The sequence below is a fragment of the Lonchura striata genome, chromosome 6 (genome assembly GCF_046129695.1).
Source record: "Lonchura striata isolate bLonStr1 chromosome 6, bLonStr1.mat, whole genome shotgun sequence".
Lineage (NCBI taxonomy): Eukaryota > Metazoa > Chordata > Aves > Passeriformes > Estrildidae > Lonchura > Lonchura striata.
The window spans coordinates 5,173,363-5,196,819 of NC_134608.1; the positions used below are offsets into that span (position 1 = coordinate 5,173,363).

The window sequence follows — 23,457 nt, forward strand, 5'->3', positions numbered from 1 at the left end:
TAAAGGCATTTTGAAAGTTTTTGCCCGGAGAGGCAATTATTTGAGGGTGCTTTCTCTTCCTGTGACAACTCTGGCAGTAGTGGAGTGAATCTGGAATTTTCAGGTACCTAAATCCAATTTGCAGCTTCTTCAAGGTTTCACTTCAATGTTACAGGTCTTGTGCTGGAAAATGTTGCAAAGATTTGTTACCCAAAAGCCATTTAATTTCCTTCCCCTGTGGACAGTCAGAAGATTGTGGATGATCTGAGGGTCAATCTCTTGTTCTTTATGTCATTACCATGTGTTTAGGCCATCCAGACTACAATGTTAGGTCAGACAAGGGGGGGCAAGATGTTTTTCAATATTTAGGGCAGTGTCTGGGCAGCAAACCTGCAGGCTGTCTGTTCTAGGAGAGGGTTTGAGATGGGTTTCATCCTGGGTTTAGACTTGCTAGGCCCCACTTTGTTATCCATGGTGTTGTGTGGGCTGTGTTGGAAGACCTGGCATTCTGGTGAAGGCAAAGCTGCCCCTCTGAGTGGCCTCTGTTGCCATTTCTGGTGACAGAGGTGTTTCTAGAGCTGCAGAAGGAACGGGCAAAACCAGGGACCTCATAAAACGGGAAAGCTGGACAGGACAGAACACTCATCCAACCAATACGATTAATGCAACGTTCTCCGTTTATTCGAGAGAAGATGGCAGTTTATATACACTTCTATATAGTTTACAGTTTACAAAGGCACTCTCATTGGCAAGTGAAGATTGTTTATCTTTGTCTTAAGGTGGACTAAACTTCACATTATGAATCTATACTACTTCACACCCAGACAGCCCAGTGCTTCCCATCACACCTTAATGCAATTCCTAACTGTGCCACAAACTCTTAATTTCTAACTGCATCAGAGGCTGGAAGGCCTCACAAGGCCCAGATCTGAGGCCTTGACTGGAGTAGCTCAAATCTCTTTCCAGACATAAATCATGCCCTCTGTCTCAAAAATGCTGCAACACCGGGGGAGTGTTTCAGGGGTTGGGGATGTGTTCTCTCCCTGCACAGCTGGGCAGACCTGGTGTCACTCAAGTGCCACGAAAGGAGGGGAGCTCTGGAGGAGTGCCATGAGTCACTGATCACCAGAGCACTGAAGCCTTATCCAGGGGTGCAGAGCTCTGCCGGAACCACCATCACCTCTTCCAAGTGTGAAGCTCTCCACGGGTTTGGATTGTGGGTGAACCAGACTGGCGTTGATGGGGAGAAGTAAAAACGCTTTATATGCAGATTTCTATGCTGAGCACTCTGGAATAACCTTTGGTCAGCTGGGGTCAGCTGTCCTGGCTGTGTCCCCTCCTCGCTGGTGGCGTGGGGCGAGGAGCAGAGAAGACCTTGACTCTGTGCCAGGGCTGCAGAGCAGTAACTCAAACACCTCTGGATTAGCAACGCAGTTCCCAGCACAAACCCAAAGAAAACCAAGCATTCCAGAGCCACAACCAGCTTGGGAAGCGGCAGGAGAGAGGGGTGAAGTGGTGGTGTGGGAGCATCTCTGCAGAGGGCAGTGGGTGGGTGTCAGAGTTTGGTGCTGTGACACTGGTGGGTGACACTGTGTCTCTCTGAGCCCACTCCATGCCTGCAGTGGCCTTGGGGAAGGTTCATCTGTGCTCATGGACACGTCTGAAGTGTGCTGAGTCCCAGATATATCAACACCCAGTCTGCCCTCCTGCTGCAGATGGGATTAAATTTAAAAAAATCAAACATAGTTATGTTCTCTCAGGGTGTCTGAGCCTCTCAGGAGCCCCTTGGGTCACTTTTTCAAAGCAGCTGTTTGCAATTGCTAGGCTTTTTTTTTTTTTTTAAAGCAAAGGGAGATGATTGTATAAATGTCTACAGGGGTGGGAAGCTTGTTTGCAGTTTGTGCTGGGTGCAGTGTGAAAACCTGCAAAAAAGAGAAATCCACTCCCATATGTAGCTGTGGCAGGGATGTGACCACTGTTGCTGTGATATTGCCCCTCCAGGGGGTTTCATCACTGAAATGTTTGCTCAGGTGGGGTGGAGAGGCTCATTTTTTGAGCAGTATATAGGGAGGAAGGCAGGCAGGATGCCTGAAGCACTAGAGATGCTGTGGATGCCTTGTTTGGACTCCAGATTCTCCAGGGGAAAACCAGATTTGGTTAAATCAATGCACAGAGGAAAAACTAACAATCCTGTGCATGTACTCAGTGTGTTTAAATTCAGTTTGTATTGACACTGCTGATGCTGATACTTTCCTGGATTAAGCATTAAAATAGCCTCTATTGATTTTTAAATGCATCCCCTTGGGACCTCCACTGACATTCCCTTCTGGATGCTCCAGCAGGAGCAGAGCCTTCTTTTGGTCCATCCCCTGGTCAGAGGCTGGATAATTAGGCAATTAAAACCACATGCCCCCATTAAGACAGATCCTCTGAATTGCAGGTGGTGGATTTGAGCAGCTGTCCTGGAAAATCGAGTCCTGCTGCCCTGTGGCTCAGGATGGTGCAGATCCGTCCTGGTCAAAGCTTTTGCCATAAGCTACATTGTGCTGTAGTCACACAAAATAAGTATGACCAACCCTTCCAATTAATCTCACTTGTCTGATTTTTTTTTTCTTTTAATACTGTTTAAATGCAAACAGTATTTCAGTGAAATGTGATAAAAGTTGCTGTTTTTTTTTTTTTCCCAGGCTGGGTAGGAGCTGTTGGCATCATGTTGTGCCTGATGTGAGCTCACATGCATTGTTTTTTAGTGTTCATCTCCTGGAGCACAGGGAGGTATTAGTGTCATACTGGAAGGAAAAAAGGCCAGTGGGCCTTTTCTGCCATTAGACATATTTATCAAGGAATTCTCAACCCCAGGTTTGTACTTCAGTGGGGGAAATCACTCTGGATTAACATCAGAATTTAAAAACCTTTAAAAGAAAATCAGCATTGCAGATGGGTAGGCCAGCTGAGAGATCTGACAAGTGTGTTTTGTTTGCTCTGGGCACTTTCAGTACTGTGGGTTTAATGGTATTTTGAAGTTTAATGATATTTAGCCATCAGGATCCCTGCTGGGAAGGATTCCTATTTACAGCAGCTTTCATCCAGTTTCCATTTTGAGAGAGAAAGAAATCAGCTTGCTGCACACCACAAAATGCCTGAACACCTGTGGTTCCAGTAGCCTCACCTTAAGCATGGATAGTGCTAAAAAACTCCAAACACCACCCAAAAAAAGCCCTCTGGGACTTAACCAGTAGTTCCTTGTTGCCTTGTTGTGGTGGTGGCCCCATGGCAGATGTTGCTGTGCTGATGGACTGGAAGCATCTGCTGCTGAGAAACTTGGAAACTCCACTTTGTGAGGCCAAATTAAGAGGCTTTGAAAGAGGAAAAAACCTGCCTGCCTTCAGCCAGTCTCACCCTGGGGATTACTGCTGAAATGGGGAGCAGTGAAATGGAAAGCTCAGCAGTAAGGGTTTGCATATAATAAATCACATTCACAGCCCAAATATTCATTGGAGGAGCAGGGTTGAAAAAAAGGGAAGAATTAAAATAAGGGAAGATTGTTGATTGAACTGTTGTTCTCCAGGAAAAGTCTAATTGGCAAACAGATATCCTCCTCCAGTGGGAAATGCAGCTCCACTCTTCCTTGCCAGGCTGCTGAGTTTGTATTAACAGCATTTGCATGGTCAAAGGGAGTAGTCAGAACTTGTGATATCTGGGCTGGGCTTTGCAGCTGGAATTAGCAGCTTCTGGAGTTGTGTTGTGTTTTGAATGAGCAGTTTTCTCCTAGCTGGGGCCAAAACCAGCAGTGGAAAGGGACTGGGGCTGGATTGGTGCTTGTGCTTGTGCTGGGTGATAGGGATGGAGCCAGGATGGGGGAGGATGCTCCCCCAGGATGCTCAGTGAGGCTGTAGGAGCCTCCTGAGCTGCCTGGAGGTTTTGCATCCCTCTCTCTTACCTGGTTTTGTCCTTGAGGGCTGCCTGGATGAGGCTTGGCATCACCCAGCCCAGACACTCCCAGAGGCTGCCTGAGAGACCAGGTTCAGACGGCACAGGAGAAATTCTGGGAGGCTCTTCCCTGCAAGGCTTCAGGCTTTCAGCACAGCCTTGGGTGGGTGCTAATCCCTCCCTGCACATAACCTAGGCTCTGAAAGGGCTGTGGCTGCCCCTTTGAGCCCCACCACAATGCAGCACTGACAGCTGCTGCCCCAAAACAAGAGTGGGGTGAGGGGAACACCAGGACCCACTGCCCCTCGTGCCACCTTTCCTTTCTGGTTTTTTTTTTTTTTTTTTTTTTTTTGGGGGGGGGGGGGCGTTTGTTTTGTTTTGTTTTGTTTTGTTTTTTTTCTGTGTTGTCTTTTAGAACTGGGCTGGGACACAGGGAGGTCAGGGGAATGCCCCAGCATCCTTCCTGGAGATCCAACTCTGCTTCCCTCTGCCTTCCTGGAAAGTCTCTTGGGCTTGGATAAGTGTTGTGCCTGGGTTTCAGGATGCAAATCATGGATTGCACTTAAGGGAGCGTTATGTGACTTGAAAACTCTTTCTTTTTCCCATCAGTGCCAGCTCACCCCATTTTTTTTTGCTTGATTCTGTGAAAAGACCACAAATCCACCTGGTTTCTGGGAAAATGGGATGTGTGTGTCTGTAAAATTGGGTCATTCATTCACCCTAGTGAATATCAAGAAATATATATATTTATATAGGTTTGCAAACTGGGTCTTGTCTGTGGCTCCATGTTGTTGTCCTTGTTCCCAGAATAAATGGTATTTGCCCGAGCTGATCTGCTGGAGCTCCTGTAAGAAGTGGTCTGTAGTGGTTTGGAAGATCTCATTTTGTCACTGATGAAATTTACCCTTTTAGTGGAGAACTTGTGATATCCAGTGTTACTGTGCTGCTCACCATGTAGATGGCTGGGAAACTTCCAGCAAGGTTTAGTTTTTAAACCTCAAAAACTAAACAAGGTTTTGCTGCAGCAGCATCTTCCCTGGTTGGATTAATATGTGCACTGAGCCATGCAGCACAGGGGATCAAGGGCTGTGTGGGGTTCCCTGGACCAGCTCCTGATGGATGCTGCAAGTCCTCAGCTTCTCCTTGGATCCAAGCTTGTCTCCATGGCCTGGCATGAACATCCTGCAGCTCACCATCAGCCGTCCCCTGCTCCAGATTTTGGCTGCTCCGAGGATTGATTTCAGCTGGAGAGCGTTGAGACAGATCCCATCTCACCCTGCTGTGCACCACACTCTTCCCCCTGAAAAGTGGATTACAGAGGCAGCAGCCTGTGTGCTGCCCTTGGCAGGGACCTCACTCGTGTGCTGGAGACAGGCAAGCCAGGCCATGGCACTCTCACAGCACCGTGGAGGTTGTTGCTCTTTTCCCTGAATGGCATCAACACCTCCAGGTGGGAGCCCCATGCAGACACATACAAAAAAGTCTCTCCCAGCACTTTTGATAGGTGTAAGTTTAAAGTGGAAAAAGGAGGGCTTTCCTGGAGTGTTACAAATTCGTGAAGCTATGTCTTTTCCCTCACTAGCTCTGTAATAAGCTTGGTTTAATTTTTCTTGCTGCAGCCTGGATGTGGCCATCAAGCCCCCGAAGCTCATCTGCCCCTGAGCTGAGCGAAGCGTTTCCTTGTGAGACAGCAGGCCCAGATGTATGCTTTAGAATGTGACAAATGCCACAATAAAAGGAAAGAATAGAACGAGGAGGTGACACATTTTAGGCAAGCACTGGGTTTTTGATGGTGGTGGCAGATGGGGCTTTGCTGGAGTGAGCAGAAGAACCTGTGGCTGCAGCTGTCTCCTCATGGCATCAGGGGCAGTGTCCTGGTGGCCTTCAGGTACCAGGTAGCCCAGGCACGGTATGGAGACACAAAACACTCTTTTTGTTGGGTTCATAAAGCATAATAGGATTTCTGGGATGAGGAAAAAGGATTGGGGGTAATTCAGGATTTGGCAGGTGTATTTATAAATCCATGAAACCCAAGTCTTTGAATTTGCATGTGCTGAGAATCACAGCTCTTGTGATGCACTAGTGATGAGTCAGGCTCCTCGTGGCAGCTGCATCATGGAAAGGGTCCTGTTCCCATCCCTTTTGGGCTTCTGTTCTGAGTAGATGCATGGAGATAAGGCAATCAATAGCTTAAAGCCTTTTAGCTGAATGTTTTGGGCTTTTTGCTCCCTCCTGACGACATACATTGATTTCCGCCAAACACAAACATTGCTCCCCTGTACCAGCCTATGCCTGAAAACAGCTTTGCACTGGAGAAAGGGGGTTTTGGAAATCAGGATGATAGTTTGTGGCCAAAAAAATCATTCTGGTTGCTTTAAACCAGAGCAGCTGTGCTGGGGGATACCAGCACCATGCTCAGCACAGTGGAGGTGCTGGTAATGAGCTCATATCCTTTAAGCTTCTGTGTTGGAGGGAAGATGATTCCTGCCCAGGGGAAGGCAATCCTATTTCTGAGCATTTAATCGTGCAAGAGCTCAATATCAACCATTATATTTTTTTAATTGAATACTACTTAGACGACCCCCCCCCCCCCACCCCAGTAAAAGGTGTTTTCATGCACCATTGCACATTTTCATTTGCACATTTGGTGTAAATGTGAAATGGAAGAGAACTCCTCTCTCTTGAGAGGGATGTGCAGCTGCCTTTTGGATGGTCAGAGCACCATGAAAACACTTTGGTGGGCTCACAATCAGAACCAAACCCAAGAAGAGGTTGGGTTACTGAGTGGAGCCAAGGAAAGTGCTGACTATCTTGGGTCTGTAAGGTGAAAAATTAAAACATGCCTGGGAAGGGCTTTGGTGCTTCTCAGGGAATGCTGCAAATGTACAGCTGATCTGAAAAATGTTGTGGGAGCATCCAGTTTTTATTGCTGTGGAGGTCTGGATGTGACTTACACAGGAGGAAAAATCATCTGGAATTGTTTATTTAGAGAAATGGTGCAGGATAATCTCGCACTGTGCCCTCCTCCGGGTGTTGAATTCGTGGGGAGAAGCTCCGAGGGAGGATGAGCACTGCTCAGTGGTGGGGTGGGACAACTATAGGGTGCACTGTGTGGAATGCCAAATTCCTGCTTTCTAAGAGCTGAGAAAAGGGGTCCAGGACCTGGTTTTAACACTTAGTGTCAGTGATGTATCTTCCTAAAGTCCTTGCTGAAGCCAAGTGCTTCCCACCAATCTCCAGCCAAGGACATCACTTTGCAGTGATGGATGAGAGTTGGAGTATTTCCATGGTTTGGGAGCATCCCAGGCTGTGCTGAAGCTCTTGCAGAGTAAAGGCAGGCAAAGCTTGGTGTGGCCCAAGATGCTGAAATTGGTGAGGACACAGCAGAGAGGGTCAGTGAGCACTGTTACACCAAAACCCCTCCCTCCCTGTGCAGCACACTGGAATAAAGCTCCACATTCAGAGACAGAGCTCACTCAGGATCTCACATCCTCATTTTGGGAGGGGAGCCAGGAAAACAACAAGCTAATATTCATGTTTGAGGATTTAGCTGCTGGCTCCTGGGTGGGTTTGGAGGAGGCGGGTGTGAAGGGGAGCGTGTGTGCTCCTTTGCATGTGTTTGTGCCCTTGTTGGGTATTTTTAGGCTGCAGACCGCAGTGCTGCAATACCGGTGCTGGCTCCCAACCAGCTGGTTGGGGCATCGGTCACAGACAGGCTTTGGCAGCTCCTTGCTCCACGAAGTTTAATTTAGCTTGCTGAGGAGGCTGTTGAATATGCAAGTGGTAATTGCTGCTCTCCTTTCCTTAAAGCAAAGGCGGAAGCGACACCAGGGTCCAATTTTCTCCTAATGACTGATTTCATTTAAACACTGCTCAGGGCAATGCAGGCTTGATGCTTTTCTTTTTAGGGCTGGGGAGAACTAAACTTCTGTCTCTGTGTATCTCTGGGCAGGGTGGCCTCCATCTGTCCTGGTCCATCCTTGTCACACACATGAGCTAAACTCCTTCTCCTCCTTCTCTTCAGTCTGGATTTCCAGTTTGAGCCCATCACAAAAACATTTTCACCCTTGTTTCTGTGAAAACTGGGTTGTTTGGGAATGATTCGGCCCCATCAGTCCTGCCTTGAGATTTGGGCTTGGCTACAAGTTCCCTCAGTGACCCTTCCCAACCTATCATCCCTGGCTCTGTTCATACAGGGGCAATTAAGCTTAATTTATTCTGGCCCACTCAATAGTAGAGGCCAGAAGGCACCATCAGATCACAGTCTGACTTAAATTTATTGATCTAATTAGCAGTCAAAGGTACAAGCAGGAGGTGGGAGCAGGACACTTAACATATGATGTGGCATAGACCTTGTCCCTTCTGCTCTCCTTAACATAAGCCTCCAGATTGCCAGGGGCTGCTGCTTTTTCTTCTTGAATAACCAATTTCTGCAGGATTTGCAGGGGAGGAGGAGGCTGTGTAGCTGGACTTTGTTCTGATGATGCAAGCTGAGCTGTCTGCAGCTCCCAAGGACCTGCCAGGGAGCTGTGTTTTGATTTTGATCCATCATGTCAATGAATATTCATCAGTCTTCTGAAGGTTTAATGCTATTTGCCTGGTAGCTAACATATTCTCTCCCTAACCTTTTTTTAGCCTTGGTTGCTAATAACCTACAGCCCACTCAGTCTACATTATAGGGTGGTTTGGTTTTTTAAATTGTTTATAGATGAAAATGAGGAACCTCAGTAGCTCCAGAGCTGGAAGCAGCTCAAAAGTACCTTGTCTTGGTTGCTCCATGGCTGTCTGCTTTAAGCCCCAGAACAAAACCTTGCCTTTTGGTCTGTCATTCAGACTCCTCATAAAACATTGTCAGGAGTGTGTGTCTCTGAGAAGCAGGTGCTGTTCTGATAAAAGCTTTCCACACGTTTTTGTAAGCCCATGTCAGAGCTTGTGTGTAGCAGCAGGTTTCAAGGATGAGGCTGACGTGGTGTTGAAAAGGGGATGGAAAATGCCCTGTGGAAGGGCTGGGTCTGTTTGCTCCAGACCAGCTCCTGGAGCAGGATCAGGATCAGATGCTGCTTTGGGATTGGTGTGGCTGTACCCATGGACTTGGAATGACCAAGTGACCAAACTTTGCACAATGAGGACCCAATGTAGGCTGGGACAGAGCTCCTGTGCTGGGCACAAAGCGCTGGGCAGCCACCAGCATCTCCCTTTGAACCCTGCTCCTTGTGGCTCTTTAAAACCCAAACCTGCAGTGTTTTCTCCCATACTGGAGTGAACAGAAATCCCCGTGCCTTTGGCTTTTTGTTTCCCTCCCATCTTTAGGAGAGAAGCTCTGCAGCAGGTCCCCAGACCCTGCTGACACCGAGGGGATGCCAGCAGGCAGCTAATGGATTTGCTGCGGTGCTGGCTGCCGGGGAGCCGTGATGAGAGAGCTTTCATGGCAGCTAAAATTCCTCCAGCGGCTGCATATTTCTACATCCAAGATGTAAAAATGTGAAATGAGATTTGGGGCCCTTCAGGAAGGGGGGGGACGACTCTCCAGGCTGGGCATAGAGCAATTGCACAGCCTGGGATTATCCTGTGTGAAGATCCAATAGCTGTTTCCCATCATTCGTGGTTCAGCACATGATTACACCATGTGCTAGAAGCGTGCCATGGAGATCATTTCAAGGGTCAAATCCTCTGTTAAAGAACTGTGGGTAGAGCTTGAATTTTCTGCAAGCTCTATGCTTTCAGAGGGCAGTATTTGCCATGCTGTGGTGGTGCAGGGTCTGACCTGGGGTCTGACCCCAGCCCTGGCTCTCCATGGGGCACAGCAGCTGTTTATTCTGCTGTATAAATCCATAGTTGGAGGGAATGGCAGGCTCCAGGGAGATCAGACACTCCTTTCCAAATGCTGACCTTTTTTCCCTGAGTCTCTTCATAGCTTTGTTAATAAATCTGAGTCATCTGTATTTCAACCTTGGCTGTTTGTCCAGGCTCTTAACATCTCAGTGTCTTGTTTCACAGAGATAAAATATGTGGGTGTGTAACTTTGTAAGACAAATGTTTAGGCTTCCAAAAATTCCCTACTTTGCTGGTTGATTTTTCTCATCAGAGTGTTTCTCCACACTCCTCATTCCTCATAGGTGACTCTCCTCTTGTGTCGCTGACTTAAGAGCCCCAATTTTGGGGCAGCTTTTGCCTGGTCCTTGCTGTCATGAGTGAGGCAGGGCACATGGTTCCTGCCCTGAGCTTTGCTCCCAACCAGTTTCAGAAATCAGCAAAACCCAAGCAGCCGCTGGGGCGAGCGATGCCCGATGTCAGCACTGCTTAGGAAAATCTGAGCTACCGGCACCGTGTGATTTTTATCAGCCGAAATTGCCTCTTGTAAATATTTACTGGAGCTGCAAGTAAGGTTTATCTAATTAAAGCCAAGCAAAACTTTCCATGAAAAAGATCTGCCATACAGAGGGCTGCTGGTGGATGTCTAGGGACATGTGTAAGAGCTGGGGGAAGCGTGCAGGATATTTTTTCAGCTCTGCTGCTGTCTGTAGTTCAGGGCATGCTGAGCCACATGAGGTCCTCAAGGATTGAATCATCCGTGATGGGCACCTGGTGGCCCCAAGCACATCCAGCTGTTCTGACAGCAGTTCCCTGAATTTTCCATACGCCTGGCATGAAGAGATGTGAGGTGTGGGTATGAGGGGGGCTGGCCTGGCTGCCATGGCATGGGGAGATCAGTGCAGATTTGCTGGGATTTGCGGTGGGGTCCAGGACTTCTCATCCCACAGGGACAGTGGCGTGACCCTTGTGGCTGCCAGCTCTGGCACGAGGCAAAGCAAATGCATCTTTTTAATTTGCGTGGTCGTCAAGGTTGCCAGGACTGTAAACGTCAAATCTGAGCAGAAATATTTGGCATGGAAAGTGTCTCTGCTCTTCCCCTGCGTGCCGAGCGCGTGGGTGGCTGGGTTCCTCCTCCCGCCGCGGGACGGGAGCGCAGCGCTGCGGGGCGGCTGCTCGAGCCTCCTCTCTTCTCTTCCCCACAGGATCTAGTGCCCAGCAGGGAGGGACACAGAGGATTGTGGCCATGGCCCCGAGGAAGAGGAGCAGCCGGGGGATCTCCTTCATCTTCTGCTGCTTCCGCAGCAGCGACCACCCCGAGATCACGTACCGGCTGCGCAATGACAGCAGCTTCGCCCTGCAGACCATGGAGCCCTCGCTGCCCATGCCGCCGGTGGAGGAGCTGGATGCCATGTTCACCGAGCTGGTGGTAAGTAGGACACTTCTTAATTTCAGTTTTAGTTTTGGGGTTTCTCCCTCTTTCCCCTCAGCCCCTTCTTTGTAGTCTTCTCACTTTTGAGTTTTCAGGCAAACTTTGGCGTGAAGGGAGGCTGCTGTTGCTGAATCCTGAGCTCTGCTCCTCCCTGAAATCCTGCCATTTTGGGGTGGTCTCTCTCATTAGAAACTCTTTATTTCTTTTAGCGGGGGGTTGGGTCCAAGCTGGTAAAGCAGGATGTTCCCCATAGGTGGAAAGTGACCTTCAGAGAAATTGTCAGGTGTGGGCTACACTGTGATTCAGAAAGTCAGGATATTGTTTCTTGGAACCCTTGGTTCCAAAACTTGGAAAAACATGGATTAAGAAAAAAATTGACAGCCAAAAAAAGCTTTAATTTCCTCTAAGCAGAAACATTTTGGTGTGGTATTTTGGATGGCGTTCTACTTTGAGTTCATTCAGCAGTGAAATGAGCTTTTCCTACAGTGCTCGGATGCAGAGGGAGCTGGGAATTGTGACACTGGTCAGTCACACCTCAAGGTACAACACATCCCATTAGATGCCAGGCAGCATGGACCTGTTGAGCCAGGCCTCTTGGTAGAGGAAAGCTCCAGGTTGTATTATAAAAGTTGGTTTTGCCAAGACATCCTTCTCCAAGGGTGTGGCAGAGCAGGACACCAACACAGCACAGTGGGGATGAGGTGTCCCTGCAGCAGAACTCTTCTGGTCAGACTGAGTTTGTTCAGGAGAAGTGGCTGTCTCTGTCCTGATTTATTCTCCACTCCTAACTTGGCCAAACCAAGTTTTCCTGGAGAAATTCTTCCCATGGATCGCTTTTCCCATGCCCCAGCCAAAGCCTTGTTGGGCTGAAGGAGGCATCTCTGGAGGCTCATTTTCTGCAGCTCCACCAAGCCTTTGCACCTCATCTCAGCCCAGGATTTTCAAAACATCTCCTCCAAACTCATCCAGATGCTTTGTGCAGTGGCAGTGCCACAGGGAACCTCTGTGTGTACAGCAAGGCAAGAGCCAGTACAGCCTTATGCTCCCCAGCCCTTCTCCACGCTGAGGAGGTTTTTAGTTATTTTTCCCCAGCCAAGGGTGAGAAAAAGGCCTGGAGGCAGCTGCTGCTCCAGGCCATGCTGGCAGCAGGAGCTCCCTGGGGATGAAGTTGTGCAGGGAGGGGGACAACGGGTGCCCACCGTGCTCCTGCACAAGCAGCTGCAACCCCCTGTCTCCCCAAAAAACCCATCAGGCAGATCTCAACCCAAGCCAGCACTGGGTGGGAGGGAGAGGGAAGCCAAGCTCTGCCCTGTGGGCACAAGAAGGCAGATCTCATTCCGGGGAGTGCAGTTGCAAATCCCCACTCTGTCCTTACAATGGCTCCTTCTTGCTCTCTGTAACCTGTTGGTGTTGGGTGTTAAATTTCAGTGTTAGTTAAATGGTTTGGAAAGTATCCCACTGTTCCTGTACAAACCCACTGTGTAACATTTGGAAGAGAGACAGAGAAAGCACTCAGAGGTGCTGGGTTGATATTTACGCCTGCAGGAGCCCGATGCCATCGTGCTCAGCCCTCCTGGGTGGGATGGCTTGTGCCTGCTCTGTGGGACTGAGGCTCCTCCAAAGTTCTTGGTTGTCTCAACCTGTTGGGTTGAGGGAAATTAAAGGGGTTGGAGGGGGTCTGGAGGCTTTGCCAGCTGGAGTTGGTCCTTTGCCAACTCTTCCCTTGCAGCTTAATCCTGACTTTTCTACTCCACTTGTTTGCATCAGAGTGGAGGGATGGAGGATTTCAGCCTGGGATGGGGGGTATCTATGGGGACATTGCAGCAGTAGGCATGGACAATCCTCCTGCAGATACAAACAACAGAGTGGAATGCCAGCTCCACGGATCCCAGCCTGCTGCTTACACTGAAGGGCAAAGTCCCTTTCTCTTTGGAGCCATCCTGCAAAATATTCCCTGAGTTTTGTGTGTTTTTAAATCTGCCTTGTTGATCCGAGGCAGGAAGGATCCGTAGTGTGAGAAATTGGTGATTGTCCCATGCCAGCAGCAGAGGGTGAGGGCCTGGGCTGCAGAGGGATGTGGAGCAGCTGTGACTCCAAGGTCAGCTAAAGGCTTGGGCTCTTTTCCCAGTGTCTGTTTTTTTGGCCTGTTTAGTGTTGGATGGACACTTTGGATTTTAATTGGGATAGGTCAGTAGAACAGATAAATACTTAGGGGTTTATTCTGTGTCTGTGCAAGTGTTTTTCACTTAGTTGCATTAGAAACAACAGGGAAATGGGATATTTTTGTCACCTGGGCACAAATTTCAGTAACAAGAAATGCCTGATCTTCATCCCAGACTGCAGGGACGATGCTCCCTGTCCCAGCCAGCCCTATGCAGCAGGCAGGGGCTTTTCCCTGGCTCAGGGCAGATGCAGATGTTGTTGTTGTGGTCAATGACTGATCACTGCTTCCTCCCAGAGGAACCTTTTCCCTTTCTCTGCCTCTCCCCCAGCCTGGTCTGAATGGGTTTTGTCGGAGCATTGTTGGGATGTCGCTCAAGCGGGCACCGGCCCCATCTGAAAAGCTTTTCTTTGTCCCCTGTCCTGCCGGGGCTCCGGCCAGGCTCAGCCACCCAGGGAGGAGCAGGTGCTGGCAGAGAGGCACTGACAAAAGCAGAGTATTTCAGCAAGACTTACTGATTTGCAGCTCCTCTGGCTGGGACAATGCTTTATGGTTTTGTGCAGCTTTCTGTGCCTCAACGCCGCTGTGTCCTGCCGGCTCGGGTAGGCGGTGTTTGCTTCCCGAGGCTCCTGCAGAGGTGTGGCACCTGCCAGGCAGCATCCATGGGATTTAAGGAGTTTCAGGAGCCTTCAGTCCCCCCATGGGACACATCAGGAGGATCACTGATCACTGTGCCCCAGAGAGGAGGAAATCTGGGGCTGCACAAACTGCCTGCGAACCGGGAGAACAAAGCTGTGCCATCTGCCACAGCTTCTTTCAAGAGGCTCCTGCGTATCCAGGCTAACAATACAGCATTTCTTCAAAGGCTGAAGTCTTGTTGCACGCTCAGAGAAAGCACTTGCAAAGCTCCACATAATGGTGCCATATGGTAGATCTTGCCATAACAATCCTCTCTATTTTCCGCCAGCAACTAGACTTCCCACCAGATGGGTGAATGACTGATGTCCTTTATATCTGCTTAACACTCCTTGTCACTCCGAGGCTTGTAATGAAATGCTCTGTGTGTGGTGATGTGCACCGGGCAGGGGGCTGGGATGGCTTGGTTTGGAGAGGATAGGAGCAGCCCCAGCATGACCCAGGAGCCCACTCTGGCTTTCCTCACAGTGGCATCTCCATCCCTGCAGGATGAGAGTGATGCTCTGGTGGCTACTGACGTAGCTTAGATGCTCAGAGGAGCTGCTGACTCTGGTGTGGCTTTGCTTGCCCCTGAAGCACAAGATGCTGCCCCATGTGATCCCACACCCTGCTCCCAGCCTGCATCCCTGCTGGTGGAGGGATGGGTTCAGAGGAGAGGCTGCCCCAGACATTCCTCAACGCTTGTCTTGCCCAGCCTTTGAGGAAATTCCATTTACTACTCCCGCTGGGGCTTCACAGCCTTTTCACTTCTGAGTTAGTGAAGCAGAAGAAATTAGAGCAACCTCCATCCTGCCCTGCATCCTGCCTGTGATGTGCAGCAGCCCGTTTTTAGCCTGTGAAACCAGAGCAGGTAACCTGCCCTGGGTGCCTCTGCCCAGACTACAGCAGCTGACAAGTTTTTTGGAATTTGGGGAGGTGACAGCAGGACGCTTGTGGCTATGCAGTGTCCCCAATCCCCCAGAATCAGGATGGGTGCAGCCTTTGCTCACTGATGTTGCCTGGGCTTTATGCCTCACATGGAAGGCGGCTGCATCCCCTCCCTGCTGCTTTATGAAGTAGTGGAAACTTGTGAGCCTGAGGAACAATAAAAAGGTCTCTGGCAGCTTATAAGATTTATCACAGCATTTGTTTTTGCTGTACTTGGGGCAATTAATGTATTTCATCCGAGCTGCTCTCTGGATGCTATCAGGAGATAGTTAGGAGATAGCATCCCCTGTCACAAACATTAAATCTGTTGCCTTTGAAATGCTTTGTGGTGGTCGATAGGTCTGTGGCTCATGGTTTGCAGTGCTGGGGCAGGATTCTCCATGGATAACTGTCCCTTGGAGCTGTGCCTTGCCTTCCTGTTGGCATGCTGGGATGATAGCTGTTTTATATGCTACTTGAGCAGGGAGCATATAAATGTGAGGAGGAATGGTGGTGTGGTCAGTGTGAGCACTGCTGTGTGTCAATAACAGCTCTGGGTTGGGAACTCATTGCTGGCAATCTGCAGTGTACTCAGGAACTTCAGCAATGTGCTTTTCCCCCTGCTTTCTAATCCAATAAGGAGAAAGTATGAGGTTTTGGGCTTTGCAAAACAACATGGCTTTTAAGTAGCAGCTGAGGGATCAGCTGCAAAGCCAAGCTTTGCATTTCATGCTTGCAGGTCAGCTGTCGTATTTTGCTGCCTGGTCCTTCCAGCATTAAGGACTTCAGGATTTTGGGAACCACTGAATGATGACCAAAGCCATTTGCCCTAGATCTGCAAAGAAAAGCATGTGGTTGGTGTCTGGAAAAAAATTACAATTGCAGTAGCCCTTGTGTTCTGGGCAAGCCACCCCTTTCTGCAGAGTCCATCCAGAGCCAGATGCTGAGTGTGGAGCTCCTGACCCCATCCCACTGCTGTCTCCCAGAACCAAGCTCCCTTGGCTTATGAATCAAGTTCAAACCAAATGATAGGTAACATATGCTTTTAAATTCACTCTGCAGGGATCTGTGTGCCACAGGGACACTTTCACCAGGCTGGCCAGTTTTTGTTTTTCTGATGTGAGCAGTCTGGACCTGCCAGGCTCCCATCCCAGCCCAGGCCTCACGACGCTTGTTTTCATCACCTCGTGTTGTTAACACCCTCCCAGGTATTCTCTAAATGTACCTTTTGATAGGCAAGCATCTGATAGGGAAGTCACACACCTACTGGGTCAGAAAATAAGGGTTTTCTGCCTACATGTGTTCCCTGGACCTGAATGAACCAATCCACCAAGGAACTCTGTATTTCAGCAGAAACAGCCCTGTAATTGCAGTATCTGTTACTGCTACAAACCAGTGTGGGGGCTTGCCCAAAAAACGTGCTGTTCCCAACCTGATTTTGCAAAGGAGCCGTGTTACAGCACAATGTGAATCTCAGCTGAAGGCAGAGAGCACATAAGGAACCCCTTTGTTTCCAGAAGTCCAAGTGGAAAAATAATATGGTCTACCTGCTAAATGCTTTCCACTTTGCACTTCATAAAAGAGGAGGCCACATCCCTAGGAGATGCCTGGCAGCTCATTTGGTAACGCATCGGTGACCTTAATGGAGGCTTTTAGGTTTTTGGCTTGCACTTGCTGGAGTATTTCTGGCACAGGTCACCATGGAGGGTACCAGCCTCCTTGGACAGGGAATCTGCTCCAGCAGCAGTCTTCTTCTTCACTGCACAGTGCTGGGGTGGTGTTGCTGGAGTTATAAGCAGGATTGGACAGCAGATGAGTTGTGCTCTATCACCATGCTGAGCTGGAAGCATTCCTGCAGGGAGTAGCCTGTGCCTGCCTTGTATCCATTTGCAGATCCAAGTGAAGCTGTCCGTGCTGCTGTAGTATCTGTTGTTGGCAGGGTCTGGGTGTTCCTCAGCGTGGGAACATCACCAAGGTCAGCTTTTGGCAGCCCAGGCTCTCGCAGCCCTGCAGGGAGGATCCTGCCTGAGTGCCCAGCGATCCCAGTTCCCATGAACTCCGTGTTCAAATCAATACCATTATTTACAGGGATCAGCTTCCCTTTCCCACCCACACCCAGCATCTATTCTCCATTCTGTGCCTGCTTGCAGGTGACATCTTGCTGGGTGTCAGACCCCAAAATCACAGAATGGTTTGGGTTGGAAGGGACCTTAAAGATCATCTCATTCCAGCCCCCGTGCCATGGACAGGGATGCCTTCCACCAGACCCCAGGTTGCTCCAAGCCTCATCCAGCCTTGGTCAGAAGAATCTTCCTCTTAGGGTGAATTTGCTTTGCACCTGGGTAAGTTCTCAAAAATGCTGTTAGGAGTCCAGGTGTGACTAAAGCCAGGCCTGTGGGGGATGAGGACTGGTCCCATCCATTTCCATCCTCTATTGCTCCATCAGCATCAGATTACAGCTGGCTTCTGCTTCCTGTGGCTGCATCCTTTAGTTCCCAAGGTACCTCTTGGGAAACTTCCAGGATCAAGTTGGTGTGGGGCTTTGTAGCCTCTGATTCCACCCAGCCCCTTTGGAAACCCTTCCCAGAGCATTATCTGGGGAAACCTTGGCACAGTTTAGCCCCAGACCAACCATCCACAGTGTTCCTACCTGAGCATCCCTGTCAGGCAGGGCACATCTGGAGCCACTCTTGACCTGTTGGCTTGATTTCCAGCTTGAGCAGTTCCCTGGGATGCCAGCAGCAGAAGCAGTGTAAAATCTGCATGAAAAGGGAGCTGCTGCTTGAATTCAGTAAAGAGGTGAGAGGTCCACATTTGAAACCTTTTCTATTTTCCAGCCCTATGCTTTGTTATGGTAGGAGGTGCTCCCACCAAAGGACAGCCATCCCCAGCTCTGGTTGATGAGATTGAATCAATTTGAGCTGTCACAGTAGTAGATAACAGGCTGAGACATATTTTTGTTGTTTTTTTCAGGGTGTATGTACAATTGTGTGGAAAAAGTGCTCTGGTGATGCACCTGCAGGGCTTCTGGATCCAAGAGTGCTCTGCAGGGTGAAACTGTGTAGATCAATAACTCAGGCTGGAAAAGTACCCTGGGTTAATTAAAATGGGAGAAAGGTTTTCCAGATGAGGTCGGTGAAAAGGTCACAGGAGGCTGAGCTCAATAAATAACATTAGGGAAAAAAAAATATATATGATAACAAAAAAGGAGAGACTTAGTGGATACCTCTCTTAAAATACAGTCATATTGAAATAGGAGCAGCTATGAAACCTTTAGCCTATTTAAAATAATGATTGAATTAAAATATTAAAACATTACATGCTGTCTGCCTCAGTTAGGTGTCTGAACTGATGGGAACATGAATCAACTGCAGCTGGAGTTTATTGAAGGGCTAAATCAGCAATTGATGGCCATAATCTTTCCTGCAGAAGGAGGAAGGAATATATATATTTCATTTATGTCTGTCCAATGTGTTCAGGTCAATAGCTGAGCAGGGTGGATTGGGGTCTTTCTGAGACTAGGAAGAAAAATTCATTGTGGAAGGAGGTTAACGAGGCATGAGCACTTCCAAGTGCTTCTGTTATTCCTTGTTGCTGCTACTCGTTCACTTGGCTGTAAGCAATTTCCTTTATTCAGGAAATTCATAAAGGCAAAATGAATAATAATCTTTTATCTGTTATGCTTATTCATTAAAAATATGAATAGTTGATTTTTACTCATGTTCTGTAATTGCAGCTGCAAGTTGTCATGGAGAAATTAAAAATACACAGTGATAATATTAGCAGGGATTGGCTTGTCTGAGGAGTTGTTTTTAAGCTCTCAGGGCACTGTAGTTCAAAAGAAGTGTGCTGAGGAGGAGGCATTTTTATTAGTGATAATAAAAACAAAAGACTTTTTAAAAAACCTCTGAGATAATTCTGCATGCACTGAAAATTGTAGTTGCCTAAATAAAACTGCAGCTGGAGGATCTCCTCCTGTGGCACAGGGTGGGTGCGGAGGCAGGGGGTTGTTTGTAACAGCCACTGGTTAATAAGGATTAATATGTCTTTTTTTTTCTGAGAAAACAGCTTAAAAGGAAAAGAAGGAGCTGAGTAGGGTGTGTTCTGAGGCAGGGGTTTGCTGGAGGCAGCAGGGCCAGCAGTGGAAGCAGCAGCGGCAGAAAAACACGAGATGAGGAATGGGGGGAAAAATGCTGATTGCCATTTCCCCTGACACCACAGCGTTCTGGGATAAATCAAATTGATGAACTTGGAGAAGAATGCCTGGAAGAGAGTGAAAAAGCAGTATGACCCTTGAGAAAGGAAGGCGGTGCAGGCTTCAACAGGCTATTATTTATTGACTTTTAAATTCCCATGCTGGACCCCTTAATGCCAAACATTGCCAAAAAGTTCACACTTCGTTTTTCCCTTCTATTTTTTCCAATTTTTTTAAACATTCTTGAATCTCTCTCATGCTTCATTTGATGATGCAAGAGATCTCATCTTTACATGCTATAGCCTCGCTTACAGAAGTTTCTAAACTCTGTGCATCCATCCACCAGGAGTAAATTCACTTGCTATTTATTGTGTTGGTCATTTACTGATCCAGTGACATCTTTCTATATATATGTGTGTGTGTGTGTGTGTGTGTGTGTATGTACACACACTGGTATGTATAAGTAAATCCAGAGAGAGAGAATTTGTGGATTCTTCATCCCTGGAAGTTTTAAAGCCAGGTTGGATAGGACTTAGAACAGCTTGGTGTAGGTGTGTGGCATCCCTGCTTACAGGGAATGTGTTGAAACTAGCTGATCTTGATGGTACTGCCCCAAACAAGCTTTTCTGTCATTCTGTAAACATATATGTATGTATATACAAACCAACAAATTTTAAATAATTCAGTTATAAATAAGTATTTCAGTTATAAATAAGATCCGGTCTCCTCCATGTACCGAACTTGCACAATTTATCAACCAGAAAGATGCATTGGATTGAAAGGTTTTTCATCTTCTTTTCTTACAACCTGTAAGGATATTTGGGAGTTGCAGACCCCTCTGTAGGAAGTTGTTCCTTATTTAATCTCTACTCCCCAGATGCTTCATGCAGAATGTTTGATGGCACAAAGGACCTGTGGGATGTAGGGGAAGAACCCATGCTGGTCACGCTGTGGTCTTGTGGACATGGGTGGGCAACATTTGGGCTCACCCAGCTCCAGGAGCCCATCCTGGAGGTCATTCCTGCAGTCAGGAAATTTGCAGCATCCTGCTGTCTCCATCCTGTTGGCCCCACTGGTGCCCGTGGCTCTCAGTCTGTGGAAGATGCTCATTAAAACATGGCATGAGTGAAGTGGCAGGGACAGGAGTTTGTCTCAAAGGACTGTGCTGTGAATCTGAGGCTGGACTTGGTGCTTTTCCTGCACCAGGGAGGGTCAAACATTTCTTTGACCAGTGTTTTTTTTTGGCTTGATCTGGCTTTGCCTTCAGGAGGTGGTAGGAGATGGCAGTGGCTACCAACCAGAGAGGTGGTGGTGCCATCTCCCTCCTTGGAGAGACTCCAAAAGCCATCTGAGAATGGCCCTGGGCAGTGGCCCCGCTCGACCAGGGGGTTGGTTGACCACAGGGCTCCTCATAGCATTGAGTGGCCAGCTCAGGGAGGTGCAGGCCATGGAACATCTGTCCCTGAGTGCTGCTGTGTGTCCTCCAAGGGAGAGCTGTGGAGCACTTGTTTGGCCCACAGGGTTGTGCTCACCATGTGCTGAGCTGAGCCACACGTTTCTTAGGTAGCTTTAGGAGAATGCTGTGAGAGCTCACCTTCAGTGGAGCCTGTGCTGTGCTCAGAGAGAGGAGGTGAGGTTTGCTTGGCTGAGATGGAGAGCTGTCAGCAGAGCACACAGCATGGAAGTGTTGTACCTTCTAGAAATAGCAAAATACACACTGAGAATCAAAGCTTCCCTGTGAGGTTTTTTTAAAAACCATATTCAAATAAAGATTTAATGTGGAAACCTGTTTCCTGATGTAAAGGTGAATAGTTTAGCTGTACAGGATAAATATTTAAGAGTAGCATATCTCTTTCCAGTAAAAACACTCTGGGCAGAGACTTCCTTTTGGTGGAAAAACGAGGCTGTTATTTTTTATGCCACTGACCTGATTCCAGAGCAGTATTAAAAACAGGGAAGTTGGCAGATCCTGACATGGGAAGCAGCCAGGTGGAAGGGGCAGAGCTGTGAAAGGTGAGGGGTGAGGGCTGTGAGGGTGATGGACACCGACCCTCTGGTTGTCTTCTCACTCTTCAGCAGCTGCCAGCATCACACGCTCTGGTGGGATTGTGTGAGTTGCAAATGTCCCATAAAATGAATTTTCCAGTTAGAATCACCTAATTATCAAGCTCATGATTATTAATTGAAGGCCCATATGGGTGTGAGTTTCTGCACAGCTTCTCTGCTGCGCTGCGGCTCAGCTCGATTGTTAAAGGCTTTGTGGGATTTCTACAGTGGGCTATGAGGCCCAGAAATCAGGTGTTGTTCCTGTCCTTCCTTGATCTTTTGGAGCTGGAAAGGGCAGTTTCTGAGCAGCCTGCACTGAGATGCACATCAGGGAGCCTAAGCAAAGGGCTGGAGGTGGCTGCAGGAATCCCCAAACATATAAAAACCAGCAAAGACCTGACTCTTCACAGCTGAGTCACTGCTGTGGTTCCAAATAGCAGTCGTTAGTCACTCTTTGATTATGAGGATTTTCATATTCACTGGGTGCCACGTAGTATTTATTGAAACACCTCTCCCAAGCATCCTGCAAGATATCATTAGGTAGGTGTTGCTGAGTGATGCAGGGCTGTGATGACTGAATGTGTTAGAGCTGAGGCATGATGAAATGTGCTGTGTGAGACTTAGAAGCATTTCTGCACCTTTCTGGATGTGTTTGCACGTTGTCATGTGCCAGCACCTACCTAATATGTTCTTCTGTTTTGTCCCTTCTTGCTCTTGCTTAGCCTTCAACTTAGGTTTAGATTTTTTTTTTTTTCTTGGTTAATAAATCTTCACATTTGCGCAAGTTGTCTTTTTAGGGTATGGGCATTTTGAAAGTTTCAGTAAATATTTTTCTAAGTGCAGATGTGCGTGGCTGGTGCTTTCAGGCCTGGTTATCAGATTCACATGGCCAGAAAGTGGGGTCACAGTGGAAGCAATTTCCTGTGCTCTCTCAAACCCTCACCACAGAGGTAAATATTCATCAAGAGACCCTTGTTCTCCCCCACACTCCCAGATTTACTTTTCCATTGGGCTGAATTTCAGCCGGGTCCCTGCGTGGGTGTCATCCTGTTGGTCACCTTTAGACTTTCAAAAAAGTGTTCAAGGCCAGGTTTTATGGGACCCTGAGCAACCTGGTTTAGAGGGTGGAGAATGCTGGAACTAGATGATATTTGAGGTCTATCCCAAGCCAAACCATTCTGTGATTTCTCTGAACTGAGGCTGAAGCAGAGCTTGGATGTTTGACTGGTTGATAGCCTGAGGAGACAACGGAGAAGTGCAGTTTTGATTTTGAGGCATGGAAGGCATTGCCCCAGGCTGGGGTGGAGGTTGATTGCATGATAGTAATCTCTGACCTCCCAAGCTGTAAGGACCTGGGAATGTTTGAGCATGGCACTTTTTGGAGTAGTTCCTAGCCCAGGTTCTCCTCCCTGGGTGCAGGAGGATGGGATGTGTCTTGCACTGAGCTCAGGTTTTCCCGGTCCTCTCTTTTTCCCCAGTCACTCTTGTAGCAGCATGGGTTTTTCTGTTGTAAAGGTGTCCAAGTGTGCTTCCAGAACTCCATCAGCATCAGCTCTGTGCATCATGGTTGGTTTGAAGATTTGGGGCAAAAAGGTCGGGGAAGAGGCAAAGCCTCCTCAATGAGTGTGTAATAGAAAAAAACGGCAACACCTTTCATTTTGAGGAGTAATTTCAACAAGAAGAGAAATCAATACCTGCAGTGCATAGATAAGCCTTTCTGAGATGTTTGGGACTGCCAGCAGCCCTCTGTCACTGGCTGTTGTGCTGGAGGACCCCTAGGTTTGGGTTACAAGAGAGCTGAAAGCTCCCTTCCATGGCTACTGGGTACAGTATGAGCTTGAATCATATCAGCTGCATTTCTTGGTGCCCTGTGGGCTTGCTGATGCAGGGACCCATCTTTTGCCAGAGGCATCTTGCTCAGCCTTCCCCAAATGAGGCTTTGATTGGGGTGCAGAAGCTGCCAGCTTTAGTTGGTAAGTGTTATTGTTCAGGCAGGAAAGCTTTAACAGCTCTCCATATGGGGTGTTTTTGGTTGCTGGAATTAAATGTGTAATTTTTAATGGGGATCCTCTTACTTAAATCCACAGTCTGGGTGGGATGAGTTGGCTTGAAGCCGTGGCAGGGCTTTCCTGTGACCTTCTGCAGCCTCTCTCTGCTGCCCCCAAACCCCTCCAGCACGAGGATTATCATCAGTGGTGGTGATTTTAAGAAACACCCATGCTTCTAAGATCAATGTTGGCTTTAGCAACGAGCCTCCCAGCCCTGCCTGAATGTTTTATTTAGTTCCCTCATAAAAGCTTT

The 23,457-nt window shown here is 48.2% G+C and overlaps 1 protein-coding gene across 2 annotated transcripts in view; it reads left to right on the plus strand.

The window, feature by feature from the left end:
* The window catches only part of DAAM1 (dishevelled associated activator of morphogenesis 1), a 92,052-nt gene that overhangs the window by 27,110 nt on the left and 41,485 nt on the right, over positions 1-23,457 (plus strand). For both annotated transcript variants that reach the window (XM_077783911.1, XM_077783912.1), the window contains exon 3: positions 10,926-11,149. In XM_077783911.1, coding sequence (XP_077640037.1) covers positions 10,967-11,149 — 183 coding nt within the window. In that variant the 5' untranslated portion in view covers positions 10,926-10,966. The remainder of the gene's footprint in view (positions 1-10,925; positions 11,150-23,457) is intronic.